This window comes from Parasteatoda tepidariorum, chromosome 7, assembly GCF_982258835.1.
Source record: "Parasteatoda tepidariorum strain Cologne lab strain chromosome 7, Ptep-v5.0, whole genome shotgun sequence".
Taxonomy (NCBI): Eukaryota; Metazoa; Arthropoda; class Arachnida; order Araneae; family Theridiidae; genus Parasteatoda; species Parasteatoda tepidariorum.
Genome location: NC_141761.1, coordinates 44,068,289 through 44,085,248, shown reverse-complemented (window position 1 = coordinate 44,085,248; position 16,960 = coordinate 44,068,289). Strand labels below are relative to the sequence as shown.

At 28.1% G+C, this 16,960-nt stretch overlaps 1 protein-coding gene across 1 annotated transcript; it reads right to left on the bottom strand.

Annotated features, from left to right (window-relative positions):
- Positions 1-214: 214 nt before the first annotated feature.
- LOC107452688 (uncharacterized) lies at positions 215-16,861 on the bottom strand. Its single transcript, XM_016069252.4, has 3 exons — positions 16,701-16,861; positions 4,895-5,189; positions 215-942 (listed from the first exon to the last, which is right to left on the bottom strand). The coding sequence occupies exons 1-3, from the start codon at positions 16,762-16,764 to the stop codon at positions 774-776; spliced, it is 528 nt and encodes a 175-aa protein (XP_015924738.1). The 5' UTR covers positions 16,765-16,861; the 3' UTR covers positions 215-773.
- Positions 16,862-16,960: the final 99 nt, after the last annotated feature.

Genomic DNA, 16,960 nt, shown 5'->3' with positions numbered 1-16,960 from the left:
TTACAATTTTCATTTTATAATCTTAAAATATAAAATTCAGAAAACAAATTCTTATAAAAAAATATTGCCACAGCATTATGTTAATGTTTGTTCTAGAGCATTCCGAAATTCCTGCTCAATACAATATAAATTATTCTAAATCACCACAAAATAAAATCTTTTATTGAAAATGTTAATGATATACAGTTAGCAAACATAAAAAAATAATAGAGCGTTTTTTTATTATCTTCAACTCATTGAAAATTTGCATGTGGAATACTTTTGAATTAGAAAATATTTTTTACCATTATATCAATATGTCATGTTTTTTTAAGGGTAAAATGAAATTAAATAGCACCTAAAAAGTGAATCATTATAATTCCATGAATAAATATATTTGTGCATGACTAATTCCAAATAATTAAGCAACAAAACTATTTTTAAATTTTAAAGAATTTGTCATTTCCTTGCTAATACATTACAGACATGAGGGAATGATTTTAGAGTATTAACTATCTAAAAAATTAAAAATACTAACTACTCTATAGCTTAAAATATAAAATTTTTTTAAGTCATAATATAATTAGAAATTAATATAATTAGAAATAATATTATACAATTACAAAGTTTTTTTTTTCTCTGAATTTTACAAATTTAACTTAAAATGATGGTTTTAAGGAGAATGACCCACATTTTATAATAGATTTACTTTAAATTGAAAAAAAAAGACTATTTTGTTAATAAAATATCAAAGAAATCAAACAATAACTGTAAACCATGAAAAATGCAGCTGATTAAAAAGAAAACTGAACCATGTGTGACAAAACAATTCCAGTTTTGTTGCATTCGTTTTCGAATATAGGCTTGAACATTCCTATTAATTCCATCATTAAACCAGCTTCCGACAGTCCGCAGTATATGCTGGTTTTTAATTCAATGCATTCAATCAAACCAACCAGGGTTCTGAAATATAAATATTTAAACTAAGTATCATAAACTGATAACAAATAGTAAAGTTACTGTCATTTCACAGAAATGAATGAGAAAAAGTACCAAGCGCAGGTTTTTGGTAAATTGTCTGAAATTTTGACATGATAATACTCTTTGAACTTAGAAAAGTAGATAAAGAGTATAAAGATTTTTTTTTAATAAAAGGAAAGCGATTTATTGAGAAAATATCTTATTTTAGTCTTAATTATTTAGTCTAATTAACAGCATTTATTTTGCTATGTTATTTTATTCCAAAATTTCTATGTATGAACGATGCAAGGGACAGACTCTGTGTAATTTTGGGGTTAACGAATAATCGAGGCACACTTTGCAATGTACAGTCGACGAGTAATATCAGAAAACCTGACTCTTACAAGGGAAACTAGAGAAGTGTGACTCGCCAATTTTGAAATAAACTAGTGGGATGTATGCCTTATGAGGAATTATTTTAGGGGGCAACATTCGTCTCGGCCCATAGAATATCCTGTGAGAGATAAAAAATAATTCAATATATAGAAAAATTGGTATTTTATTACTTCAATGCAGACTATTAGTTATTGTAATTATCTCATACTCCAATTAATTTGTAATAAATTGGATAATGAATTAATTTGCTAATTAATAAATTAATTAACATTCGTCTCGGCCCATAGAAGGTCCTGTGAGAGATAAAAAATAATTAAATATATAGAAAAATCGGTATTTTATTACTTCAATGTAGACTACTAGTTGTTGTAATTGTCTCATACTCCAATTAATTTGTAACTAATTGGATAATTAATTAATTTGCTAATTAATAAACTAATTAACATTCGTTTCGGCCCATGGAAGATCCTGTGAGAGATAAAAAAATAATTAAATATATAGAAAAATCGGCATTTTATTACCTCAATGCAGACTATTAATTGTTGTAATTGTCTCATAATCTAATTAATTTGTAATTAATTGGATAACTAATTAATTTGCTAATTAATAAATCAATCAGAAAATTAATTAATTATTACCACCAAATTAATTGGAGTATGAGACAATTACAATAACTAATAGTCTGCATTGAAGTAATAAAATACCAATTTTTCTGTGTATTGAATTATTTTTTATCTCTCATAGGACCTTTTATGGGCCGAAACGAATGTTTCCCCCAAAAATTATACCTCATAAGGCATACATCCCGCTAGTTTATTTCAAAATTGGCGAGTCACACTTCCCTAGTTTCCTTTGTTAGCAGCATATTAAAGAACCAAGAATGCGACGCAAACAGCTTAAATGAGTGTTTGAGTTTTATATAGACTACGATAACTGCAAACTTGCGTACAAAAAATATAATCAAGCCATAATCTTTGAGTCTATTGTTATTACATATAAACTTTAAAGCTAATTTACCTAATGACATTCATTCACTCAAATTTTAAAATATGAGTTTATTTGAAGAAAAATTGGTTCAATGATGAGGCATAATCTCGATATCTTGAACATAGAGTGCAAATTTACTGCGACCTTGATTAGGTACTATATTGAATCTTATTTCTGTTTAAATTGTACCACAGCATCGTGCAATCAAGTTTAAGAAGTGCAATAATATGGTACAACTTAGCACCATATCGAGCTTGTTTCACACTTGAGCACAAGAAGGGTTTAATGTGCTTTAAAATTTATAACAGTGACTGTCTAAAACGGATAGAATTTGAGACAATAATGGTCAAGGTAAAAATTTAGTTATTTTGCAAAATACACCGAAGAGCCATTTCATTATGACCACCCTCCATCTATAACAATGGGCTGGCCCAGGTTTTCATGGTTTCTCGCCCAAGAACAATGTTTTCATGGGGAACATTGGGATCCATAATCCTCATAGGACAATCCCTGGCGTCTGTAAGCTACTTGAACATAGTTGCAGACCAAGTTCACCCATTCATGGCAGCAGTTTTTCCTGCGGGGGATGGTGCTTACCAATAGGATAATGCACCATGTCATAAGGGTCGAATCGTCGAGGAACATTCCAGTGACTTTCAAGTCATGTCTTGGCCCCCAAATTCACCTGACCTTAATCCAATAGAGCATTTGTGGTCCTACTTGGAAAACCAAATTCGTGCTGCCACGCTACCCCCTCGCAATGTGAGGGAATTTCAGGACCAGTTGGTGAGCGCTTGGTACCAGATACCTCAGACTACCTATCAGCACCTTGTGGAATCAATGCCACGGCGGGTGCTAGCAGTTTTGAGGGCTAAAGGTGGTCCTACATGTTATTAGCAGGGTGGTCATAATGTGATGGCTCTTCGGTGTATATCTTGAGGGATTTCTTTGAAGTTTGTATGCGTTTGCTCATGACATTTTGAATGAAAGTCCCGAAAGCAATGTGACTGAGCGACTTCTTGAAGGGAGTAGGAAATTTTCCTGATGATAACCATTTTTATATCCTGTGAGTCACATTTCCAAATACGAATCTATTTATTTAAGGGGTAATTTTTTTTCTTTGTCCTCTTACATAGAAGCTTTAATGCATTTATCTCTTAATGAATTTGATTGATGAACATTCAAAAACAGTCGGTGAACATTCATTATCGACGTGAAAAAAAAATTAATTTTCTTTATGTCTATGAATGAAGCTAAAAAAGCAAAAAGAGAGCACAAATATTGTCACATAAACAGGCACATTCTAGTTTCAGTTTATGGAGGGAAACATTTTTTCTCAATGCTGAAACTTGGAGAGATACCAAGGTTACAAATAGGCTAAAAAGGGGATTGACTGTTTGGGAACAAATCCAAACAAAATAATCAAATGAATGAAGGAAGATAAGGAAGAGGTGTAGTGAAGCTGAGATGTGACTCCTTGGTATTGCAAGTTTAAAGGAGAAAAGATTTTCTAAATTTGAATCTCTCCTTGTCAGTATGTTTATCCCTCTCTTTTGAAGATTTTTACTTTAAGAACAATATATTGGAGCGTGTCATGGAACAATCAAAAACGAATTTGACGTTCAAGAATTTTTAAGAGTTGAAGGGTACAATAAGGAGAAGATGTCTTACCACCCAGGAACTATTATGGTAGTATTAATTTGGAAGATGCATCAATGAGAAAGAAAAGGTGATCCATTGACTAGATTAACCAGTCATATTAATATATTGCTAATTTTAAAGAACATTTCATTTGGATAGATTGAAAATTTCGATAATTTCTTAGTTCTTGCTGGGGCTGGGAAGTTACGTCGAAAAAATACAGTTCAGTGCTTGTGTGTCATTTCCGATTTTTAGACAAAATGACATAAGAGAATATTTTAAATATATTTCTCTACAAGTACGAAACTCAATTGTAACTATCACACACTTTTTCAAAAATTACACGTGTTTTATATTTATATTTAATTTTAAATATATATATCTAATTCTTTCACTTATTTACAAGTTATTTATTTAAATTTTAATACCATTTAAATTTACTGATGAAGTTTGAAATGAAATTTTATGACAATAAAAGAAATGTTTCAAGGTTTTAAGTAGTGTCTAAGTAAGGGACAACTATTCTTTAAGGAACGAAGAGATTGCTCTTGAAGGTGTACTCAATTGAGAGATACTTTTGAAATTGCCCGACAAACTTTCCTTGCGTCTGCCCCAAACTTTTTCTTGCTTAAATTACAGTTTCATTGAGTTGGTAATTGAATAACACTACCAACATTTTTATAAAATTTGAAAATGAATAAATAAATAAAAAAAGAAACCCGTAGGACGATAATAAGCCTGCCTTTTAAATGAGAATGCTTTTTAGAGTAATACTTTTGTCATTTAAAATTACGAAGTTCGTTCGAATTCATGCGGAATAATTAACATTGGTATTCAAAGTTATTGGTACCAATAGATGATCACAAATATGATCACAAATGTTAGTAGTACAACAGCTTTACTTATATAAAGTAAGGCATGGAAATCTTACGCGCATTTGTAGTCCTCAAATTCTCTGAATGACATTCCTTTTTCTTCCTTTTTAGCTTGAACTTCAACATTTCTGTAACAATCCTTAAATGGGAAGGGAAACTTTGTGTGACAATCTAAAAGAGGTTGGTATATATCCGCAATCTCCTCGAAATCTTCACCAAGTTCTTCAAATTCACTGCCCACACTTTCTTTAGCTTCTTCAATTTCCATGAAATCATCCATAACATTCTGGAATTCCTCCGCTATGCACTGGTTGTCCATCATTCCACCCCTTATGCAATTTTGGCTAGAGGCTAATAAACAAAAATGGAATAAAATGATTAACCATTGGTATATAAACAAGTTTTTTCTTCATAAATTTGAGCAGATATGGATAAAAATTAACTTTTCTTTTGTATACTTCATACTTTGAGAAGAAGTTAACAGGACTTGCGGCTAACTTAAGAACTAAAACATTAACACCCAAGTCATATAATTTAACCCAAGTTATATAAAAATCGTATATTCACGGCACCCAAGTCATACAACAGGGGTTTCCAACTGGCTGCCCGGGGGCCGCATCCGGCCCGCGAAGCCTTTTCTTGTGGCCCTCGAACTAAAATATATCAGTTGTCATTTTTTTACGGACAATTTTCGTAAAAAATCTATATGGGTTTAAAATACTTTTCTCGCTAATAAAAACCTAATTTCTCGTTTCTGTGAAATTTAGCATACCAACGGTGCAAAGAAATCTATTTTTCACGTTTTGCACCCAAGAAAATATTTATTCAAATACTAAAATAATCGTGTATGTTGCTCTTTTTTATTTCTTTTTTTTGTATTTTGTGAATATAACTTAGCATGTGCGTATCAGAAATTTTCTTGAAGAAATTCTCCGATTTTACTTTTTGAAACCACTCAGTTTGGACGAAAATATTTTCACACACATTTGTAATTTTAAATTTAAGATGCAAATACCTATTCTCTGGTGGTTGCAGCAGACAAACATCAATTTTCTCATTGAATATTTTGTTTTGCTACTATATAAGTTTAATATCTTAACATTTAGATATCTGTTGCACATTAATTGTTTAATACATACGTGCACATTAAGTTATTGTAGCCCGAATTTTTATTATTTATTTAATATTTTTAAAAATATTATTAATAGCAATTAAATATTTTTAAAAATCTACTTCTTATTTTAATTTGTAATTCAATACTTTTGTTTTGTACAACTTGGTAATACTCTGACAGTAATATTTAATGTTCCTTCAAGCATAAAAGCGTCCTACAAAAATTTTTGATAAAGTTGCGGCCCGCCATTTGATTTGTGTTCTTAATTGTGGCCCCCGGCCTCATGCAAGTTGGAAACCCCTGTCATATAATATTCGTTTGTGGAGACAGAAAGAAAAAGAGACAGAAACTGTGGAAGTAAAGGCCGGGGATATAAACTTCACTTTATGCAACTCATACTTAAATTTAACTCAGGTTCTTTTTATTTTAATTAATAAGTCACTGATGACATTAAAAGTATTACTAATATAAAAGAAAATAGGAGTATTTGTCACGGGTAATTAACATCGATACTCGAAGATATTGTGAAATCTGCAATGGGTGAGCTTGCTGCTGAAAACATATATAATAAAATCGCAATCTTTTCAAATCGTGGAATAAAGCCGTTCTTTTCTGATATTTACTTTGGAACGATATTTGTTCTTTAAAACGTGAACAGTTGAAAACCGACCTTCACCCAGGTAGGAAAAGCTCACTCCATGGAGCTCCACTTTGGGAGCATCTGCATTTAGAATGAAAATTCAAACAAATCGATCTGAGGATTTCTTTTGACTCTCAACGATCAAAAATCACATAAGCAATACGAGTTGACATTGTTGCTAATTATAATTAACTTGAAAATGTTTAATAATAATAAAATTCTCTCAGTTTTACCTAAAAACTAATACTATTTGAAAAGAAGAAAGAGAATATGCTTTGATCATTTTTGATAGAGAGGAATGTTTGACAAAACCAAGTCCTTAAAATTTCTCTTTTTTTTCTGTCAAAATACGTAAATGAAACAGTTTAAATTTTTATTCGGATGATAAATAACCAATTCAAATAAGAAAATTAAATATTTATCACAAAAACACAAACTGTATTTTGAAGGGTAAATTATTTATTGTTTGGAAGCATATTAGCACTTGGTTACATCCAACCTGATAGTCCAATAAAACCAGTATATATTGAAATAATAAAAAAAAGCGATATTTTTTCTCCTAAAATGCTTGTTAAAAGCATTAAATTAGCTGGATGATCCTTTTACAGAGAAAAACGTATGGAGATTTCAAAATTAAGGCAAAAAAATTTTGTATTGAATACATTTGTAATTTTTAGAAAAATTAAGTTATTTGAACAAATATAAAAACTTAATCATAAAAGACACTTTAATCACGCTTCTCTGCATCACAAGTATCATGGGGCCCTATTCTTTAGAGTTGAGGTAATGCATTCTAATTTTCCGAGATTTTGATTTGGTCTATCCTGTAGCTTACAGTTTTTTTTTTTTTTTTTTTTTTTTTTGTGCAACCCGATTTTGTATGACTGGCAAGATTCTGGTTTTATTCGAAAACGCTATTTAACAAAGAGAAAGAAGGGCTAGAATATTTTCAAGCTGATGCAAAACCTGTTTTAATAATTTTACATGATATCTAAAAGAGGCGTTATAAGAAGTTGAACTTCCAGCAATAAGAAATTTCCGAGTGAAATTGGTGGTGAAAAAATCAAAACTTTTTCAAGAAATTTTTTTTACAACATTGGCTTTTTTAAAAAAAAATCCTTCTCTGTCTTTCATTTATTTGTACATAATATGATGGTCGTCTGCAATTAGTATCATTTGATATATATATATATATATATATATATATATATATATATATACGATAAATGACAGCTGCAGTTTAGTCAAAAGTGTTGTACAAAAGAATTAGTTTATTAGTTCATTTATTAGTTTAGCCAAACACCCGGTAACGTTCAACTCTCACCTATATTTTAATTGTGAAGCTCGCTTAAATGAGTTAGCATCGGAAATGTTTTAGAGAGAAAAATGATTGAAAACAAGATATAATTTTTAAAGGAGAATTTCTTTTTTTTAGGTTACATAAAACAAAATCAAGCTGATCAGAAGCTGCATATTATTAGCTTGATTCCTATTTTAAAATTCTAGCGAATTATAAAACTGTTAAATTATGAACTAGTTAAATAATAAAACAGTAAATCCGTATAATCATGCAGAGTGAAATTGAAGTTGATTTAGAGTTATAGTTTATAAAGTAAACTTTGAATAATGTCGGAAGAGGCAAAGAAGATGGAAGTTATATGATGAGTAGGGGAGAGTGGGGTCAATTGTAACATTTTTTACTTAACTATTTTTAACTAACAAAAAATCCAATATATTATTAGTATTTATTGACAGACGTGTAAAGTAGACTATCCTCTACTAGAAGAAAAATAAATACCTGATTTTAAATATTATTATATTAGTTATTAACAATTTTTGACAGTCGTGCACTTGTTACAATTGTCCCCACTTACGGGGTCAATTGTAACAGTTCATAAATTCAACTAAAACATAGTTAATTATACATATTATCATAGTTGTGATATATTTCTTTATTGATCAAAATAGTAGTGATATTTTAGGAGTAAAAATAATAATGAGCAGAGACCTAAAGGGTTAAACTTTTAACTTTAAGGGGTTAAAAATTTTAATTTATGCTGTGAAAGGTGACAAATAAAATAATGCACATGCAACATAATATAAATGCTATAGGAAACTATTGGTGGTTCTTAAAGAGTTAAGTAATGGTTTGTAAGATTATTTATTTTCATAAGATTATTTATTTTCAACTGTTACAATCATCCCCTTACTTATTGTTACAATTGTCCCCAAGACGCCATTTCAGCTTCATTTGTTAAAAACAATGCTAATTAATTAGCAAAACTAATCTTTTTTTTATTGAAATGTTAATTAAGGTGTCCACTTACATATTCGGTTACTAATTTTTATTTGTTTAAACAAAATTACTTTATTACAATATAGTATTCTAATACCAAAAAAAGTACTTGCGTGGCGTGAAAATATCTTTTGCGATGTAACTCTTTCAAAAGTACATAAAAATGGTTGCTATCAGGGGTGTACATGCAGATTTGTTAAATGCACCTTGTGCGCCACCTAGGAATCAAATCTAGAACCCGACACTCGAAATTTTTGCTCTGTTACAATCGTACCTTGTTACAATTGACCCCACTCTCCCCTACTCTTTATGAAATAACTGTTTGTCCTCTATGTTTATGGCTATTTTGAGTATTCTTTTCGATGTTTGGATAAAAACAACTACAAATTGTAATGATTATTCAGATTTCCTCCTGATGTAAGTTAAAAATTGCGTTGATTCTCTCTTTTTGTGTTATTTTTAAAATTCATTAATGTCATCCTCATTAACGACAGCCCAGAGTAACCAAAGCTTTCCTTTGAAGAGATTTACACGTATTCTTCTGCGTGACAATGATCCTTCAGTTCTTTCAGTGTTCCTAAATTTCTTACAGCTCTACATCTCGCAACCGCAACTTGGTTCTTCCTTTTTGTTCCCAAGTTTTGCCAAAAAAGGAGGCTTTTTTAAAGGTTTAAACTAGTCCAAATTTTTCCGCAATTAAAGTTTATTTTAGCAAGAAAAGTTCAATTTTGTACGGATCTTTATACCATTTCTCTAAAAAAATTCTCTACATTTATTTATACGTTTAAATTTATTCAATACATTTGAAGATCTGGAAGGAAGAACGGTTTGTGCCCAAAAATGCTTATTGAGTAAAAACAGATTTTAAGTTAGACAGGAACTACTTTTCTCCACTTTTCTTATTTTCAATGTGTAATAACTCTCAGGGAGAACGGATTTTCCACTTTATTGTTTTGTCAAAGCCTAGTAATTTTCAAAATTAGACACATGGCAAAAAACGGACATAAACTGTTCTTCTTCCTTTATCATATTTTGAAAAAATTGCAGAAAACTCTCAAAAGAGCAGGAGCGAAAGTTTTCCGATGTTTCTGTACACTTCTCCATTAAATATCAAAAGCTAACTTGCATTGAGCCTTTGTGAAAAGCAACGCTACAAAGAGGTATAATGTTTACAGGTACAGGGAGGTACAGGTACAGGAGGTTGCAATTTTTTTTAAAATTCCAGTACTCTGCCATGGAATTAAAAAAACATTTCTGATCTTTTGGAGAATTCCCTATTTCTTTATGAGTTAGAAAATCAACAGCTGTTTTACTACTCAACATCTACTTTATAATGGAAACAGTGTAAAAGACAAATTTAGAAATGACATGAAAACTAATGAAAACCATAATTATTTACACTATTAGCGACAAAAAATAAAATAATGCAAATATTTACTCTCTTAATTCCTATTTAACCAACATCTGTAGAAAAATAATAAAATAAAAAAATCTAACACAGTAAATATTCTTTTCTATGCTCAGTTATTAACTTGAAAATCATAAAAAAATTACAACAAATAAATAAACAAAAAAGAAGTTTACATTAATAAAATGTTGTTTTTCAAAAATGTTTTTCAAAAATTCTTTCGTATCACCATGTACTCCTACTTCATTTATGTTAATAGCAAGAATGTTAGAAGGAATTTTTTCCTTACTTTGTTTTGGATATTTGTGGAGACCTTTTTTAAATTCAACAACTTGCATTGTTGATTTAATAGTTCATTTTACTAGTTTGTTACATTAATTTTCTTAAAAACTTTGTAATTTCTACTTCGATTGGTTAGTCAAAGCAGGGTTGAGGGTTTTTGAAGGAGAAAGAGAAAAATTTTAGTGCAATAAAAGCTTTTTTTCCAATTTCTATGTTTTGTTAGTCGTAGTTTCGAAATTATATTTTTCAAATGTAATATATATAAAAATGTAATCTAAAATCAAAATAAAATAAAACTCAAAGTTATAAAATTATTTATTTTTAATTTTTGTAACACAAAATACATTAAGAGACTTAATATTGAAGATGATTTAATATATTAAGCTTAAATAAATATTAGGTGAATTCGTATCTTTAAATTTTGACTTTTTCATAGTAAACAATTTAATATACTTTATGAAATTTATTCTTTCTAACAAAGTAAAATAACTTCTGATAAAGTATTTAACTAACTTTTCTTATATTTATCAATATATTACTAAATGTAAAATTTTAACTAGATTTTAATAGAGTAAAGCAATGATTCCCGAAATTGGTGTCCGGGAAACTAGTTTACAATTCAGCTGCTTTTAACGACTCGTTCTCCTTTTTGGAGGCTTTCTTCTTATTTGAATTTGGTTACGATTATAATTCAAGCTTTTATTTTCTTTAAAATTTGTAACCTGAACTAAAAAAAAGTCAAAAACTAAGTTTTCTCTTTAAAGGCCGAACAGGAGAGCTGGTTGTTAAAAGCTGCTGGATTGGAAAATTACTTCTGAGTATGAGACGAGAGAGGCTACGACATTAAATCTAATATTAACGCTTTATCTGCGACATTAAATCTAATATTAACGCTTTAGAAGTTATCTGTTACAATTAAAATTATTTTTTAAGGTGCGTTATATTTTACAGCTACATTATGTTATATGTAACGTTTTTAAACTTGGTACATTTCGTCTAAGAATGTCATTTGAAAAAAATCTGGAACTTTATGAAGAAAACTAATTTCATATCTGAAATCTCCTCAACCGAATTAGGCAAGATCAAGTATTTGTATAAATACAGCACAAATTTTGTTCCCCAATGTTATTAATGCTTATATTATATATTGTTATCAATACATTCTTATTAATTTCAATTATCGTATTTGAATGGATTTGAAGCATGAGAAATATTAAGTATGTTTATGATCTCACCACTTACTTCCATAGTGTCTGTTTCATGGGCGTATGAAACATTCATTCTATGTTCATTATAAATATTATACCGCAGATAAAAAGGAATGGATATTCGTGGTTGGAAAAATGAAATTTAAGATAAAATTTTAAATTTCGCCAGGATGCTTCCTGCAAGTTGGAAAATTTTGAAAACCTCTGGAACATAATAATTTTTGCAAATTGAGAATCATTTAATTAGTTTTGAAAAATTCAAATTTTATTCCTCTAATTAGATAGATTTTCTAATTTAGATATATTTTTCAAGTTTTCCTATTTTTATTCTTAGTACTAGGTTAAAAGTAAACATCCCAGACGGTTAATATATTTTCAAAATATATCAATTTGTAAACAGAAAGCCGTAAAAATCGTATCTTTTTATTGCAAAACAAGATGCGCACATTATATATATATATATATATATATATATATATATATATATATATATATATATATATATATATATATATATATATATATATATATATATATATATATATATATATATATATATATATATATATATATATATATATATATATATATATATATATATATATATATATATATATATATATATATATATATATATATATATATATATATATATATATATATATATATATATATATATATATATATATATATATATATATATATATATATATATATATATATATATATATATATATATATATATATAGGGAATTTCACAGTAAAAAGTTTACTGTATGAATAATTTTACATTAAAACATAAATTTTGCTATTTCTAGGAAAAAATTGCTCACCAAATAGAGGAAGTTTTCATCTGTGTGGTCTCATTAGAAATAAATAATGATTATATAACGCTAAGAGATTAACAACTTGCTGAACAACCATTAAGATTACCAAATGCCTTTGTTTGAGTTTTATATTTAAAACGCGGTTTCCCAGTTTTTTTTATAATCGCGATAGAAGATCAATGGCCAGCTTGTCTTCTTGAATCAAAAATATATCTTCAAATCAACATTATTTATTAAATTTCGTAAAATAAGATGAGAGTGAAGAGATTTTTTAAAGAAAAAATTTCGGAAAATAAACAAATGCTTAAGTAGAAGGGATATTTATAAAATAACAGAAATCCTTTACAATGATAGAATTTATAAACTTAATAATAACAGGAGTTATCTATAATGATAGAATTCATAAACTAAGTGATATCATTGATGATTGATAAACTAAATAATGATCGGAGTAATCTCCAATAATAGAATCATGGATTAAATGATAACAGCAGAGTTAAACTAAAATAAAATATTGCTTGTGACAAATGTTAATAAATATTTAATGAAAATTGAAGTAATTATTTTGCAGTTTCCAAAAAGTTTTCAGACTTATTTTGCGATATTTTATGACTCAAAGTTTAGGATTATCTGATTTAAAATTGTTTGAAATGATGGAAATGAAGAATTTTGTCACATTAACTAATAAGAATTGAAAGAAAAAGTTGCTAATCAACCAAGCGTGTATGTTCCGTTGTACTTCTTATTTCTGTTCGTAAATAATGAATTTCTTATACTAAAATTTGCTTTTCGAAATAGTAGCTTAGAAGTTGTACTAAATTTTGAGATTCATTGATTATGCTATCTTTGCAAACGTATGTAGCATTTAAATTAGCATAATGAGTAAAATTGTTAACTTAATGAAGAAAAAAGATAAATTTTTATTCTTCTTATTTTCTAAAAATTTCCAGTTTAATACACAAAAACGTTTTTTTATAAATGTTAATGTATCATTTATAAGGAATTAGCCATAAAATTTAATAAAGTTTTAGTTTCAAAACTAAATTTGACAAAATTTTTTTGATATGAAATGTATAATACAAAAGGATAGAAGTTTTTAAATAAATTAGGGAAAGTAAAAGTAAAAATAATTAGTGATTAGAAGAAGATTATTAATGACTGTTGGGTATTTTTCTTCGGTTTAAAAAAACACTCGATTGTTAATATGAACAGTAAAATATGTTTTCGGTTGAACTAAAATAAAAAGATGACAAGTATGATTTTCAAGTATAGAATAAAGCTGTGTTGAATACGTATACTTCTAATAAGTAAGGAAATGCATAATTAAAAAATAAATAAATGAATAAATGAATAAAATTGTTTTAAAAATATTTGCGTTAAGGAACAGGGCCTTTCTAGAACTGGTTTTGCCCTGAAAATTTCAAAAGTTTTCAAAGTTGGTTTTCTAAGCCTTTAGAACTCGTAACTGGTACAAATTTTTACCGGCTGACTTCATATTTAAATAGTATTGATATAATACATTATTTACAAAGCAAATAATTATTACAGGATTATTACAGTCTTTTGCAGAAAATAAATTATTTACAGAAATAGCATTATATCATTTGATTGCTTTTTTTTGCTGCAAATTTCTAATGATTTTGTTTAGAAATTTTGAATTTTTTTTAAATGTGCTATTTTTGAAAAACTCGGTACATCAAAATGAGAAAAAATATCTGTATTTTTGAAGTATATATGCACAAAAATTGTTTTTCATCATAACTTAAGCAAAAGCTACATAGCGGGAGAATATTTTCATCATAGATTCTGTTTCTCCTCCAATTTAAAGTAATTAAAAATTTAAGGTTTAGAAAATGGTGTGTTCAGGTAAACTTGAGGTAAACCAGAAGGTTTTAAATATTGAAAATATCAATTAACTAGGTACTTAATTAGTGCAGACGATATTTAAAGTTAAGAAATCAGACCCAAAACCCCACTTTTTCTTAATAAACATACCTTTTTTTAAATGGATTTGAATTTCTGATCCCCAAAATATAGGGGGTAGCCGCAATCTGAGAAATATGGTCGCCATAATTTTATCATCAGGGCAGATCAAAGTTTGGACCCCTTAATGTTAATTCTATTTTTTCGTATTTCGCCACATCTCTAGATCCATTTAAGTGAATTAAAAAAATTTTGTGTACACAATCTTAAAATTCGTTTATCCAAATATAATTCATTGCAAAAAATAGCATTGAGTAAATATTTATTATTTTTTAATACTTAAGTCAATAATATTCGAAAATATTTTGAATTGTAAGGTATGCGAATTTTTACATAAATTTAAAGAACGTAATTTTACATGGCAACATATAAAATTTGAACGAAATCGATCGAATAAATCCTGAGAAATATAATATTGAAAAAAGTTGTATTTTTAAAATTTGATTTCTCAAAAACTATTATACCGATTTCGCTCAAATTTTGTATTCTGCCACGTAAAATTACGCTCTTTAAAATGATGTAAAAATTCGTATACCTTACAATTCAAACATTTTTCAAGAAGTTTTAAATAAAATCACAAGAATTATTAAATATTTACAGAAAGTTATATTTTGCATGAAATTATCTGTAGGGAAACGAATTTATAATTGTGTGCAAAAACTTTTGAATTTTATTTTATATTTTATAACCGTCGTTGAACAGCCGACCCAATTTTGGGTTTTCGACTAATAATGTTCAACTCCGCAGCCTTGTAATTTTGAACCAATCCAGAAGACAAGGAAACTCTTGGATCAGTATCCCAAGAGATATGTTTTGCTATGGGAACATGGAGCACTTTTTATAAATTAATATTTTATAAATTTAATTTTTTATTTCAGAAATATATATCGGAATTTCACCCTACTGTTACATTTTTATCAGAGTAATTAGTCAGAAATTATAGTACAATTTTTCAATTTGTTGGATTAGTTAATACTCTTGACAAACTTATAGTTTATATCTTATCATTTGTCATTTTACAATGCTTGAATGACTTTCGAAGCCTAGTTCCGAAATAAACCGAAAAGCAAAAATTTTGTTCCTTTTCATGTTTCCACGCTATTTCGCAATTAATTCGCGTTATTTTGTAATATTACTTATGAAATATAATTTGATTTTCATTTTTAATATAAAATTACGAAAATTATTATATTTTCATTGCTATATTTAATTATTTAAGCGTATTATATTATTATTTTTATTTTTGCTCGCCATATTTCATCCGCCATTTTGTTTTTTTTGGGTATTTTTAGTGCATTTCAAAATTTCAACTATGAATTCAATTTACCTGCACATAAAAACCCCTAAATAAAAAACCCAAATTTTGAAGCAAATTTTATCGAAATACTAATTTTGGCCAAGAAACCTTAGATGCTGGCCCACTGTGCATTGTGACGATATTTTCAGAAATCCCAATTCGTCGAAAATAAGATATATTCATTCAGAGAATGAACGCCTTTGTGTCTAATTTCGTTATTTGAAATAGTGTCTGTACTTATTAATTAGCATATTTGAGGTCCACTCCTCACCAAGAAGAATGAATCCTAGAACGTGAAGATCCGATCATTTGATCAAAAATTATTCTGGCTGGTCCGTCTTATATTTTGCACACTGTGCATCACTCAAAAAGATAGTCTTGAAGAAATGCTATATAGCAGTCATTTTGTTTTGCACTATTGCGGTTCACTAGTTATATGATAGAAACACATTTTCCAGAGTTTTTATTTATTTAACTGACTCTCTGAAAGGAGTTGCCAAAATAATGCTTATTTTTCTAACAAAAGAGGGGCCTATTTTTTTAAGTAACTATCACCATTTCTAAGTCTATCGGTATCTTATTAAATCAAGATTAAGCTTTAGGGGGAATTCCCGTGTTTGCTGACATTATAGCTGCATGTTTTATTTATGTGATATAAATCAGTTTTAATATTTATTATGAAAGTAGCATTGATAATTCTATGAAATATAAAACACATTGAATGGTATATAACATTTAAATTGCAATAAAACGATTGTAAAGATGCTTACAAAATGAAATACATATAGAGCATTATAAATGACTTACCAATTGCAATAAAATTAAATACCAATAAAGGTAGTAAGCATAATCTGAGAGACATTTTTAGCATGTTATAAGAGAGGAAAAATATTTTGTTGCGAAATTATTTCGACGAACATTATTTTTTCTCTCAAAAATCTTATAAAACATTTTATGGTTCGTGACGTTTTATTGACGTTAAGTTGTTTCTAGTTATTTTATAATCTTTAGATGAAGACTGAATAAATATTGATTTTCAAAAGACTGTAAGACGTGAAGAGATTACA

Coding starts and splice junctions, on each gene's coding strand:
- LOC107452688 (XM_016069252.4), bottom strand. CDS start 16,764: ATGCTAAAAATGTCTCTCAGATTATGCTTACTACCTTTATTGGTATTT. Junction 5,190..16,700: donor ATTTAATTTTATTGCAATTG/GTAAGTCATTTA, acceptor TTTGTTTATTAG/CCTCTAGCCAAAATTGCATA. Junction 943..4,894: donor TTTGAGGACTACAAATGCGC/GTAAGATTTCCA, acceptor TTTATATTTCAG/AACCCTGGTTGGTTTGATTG.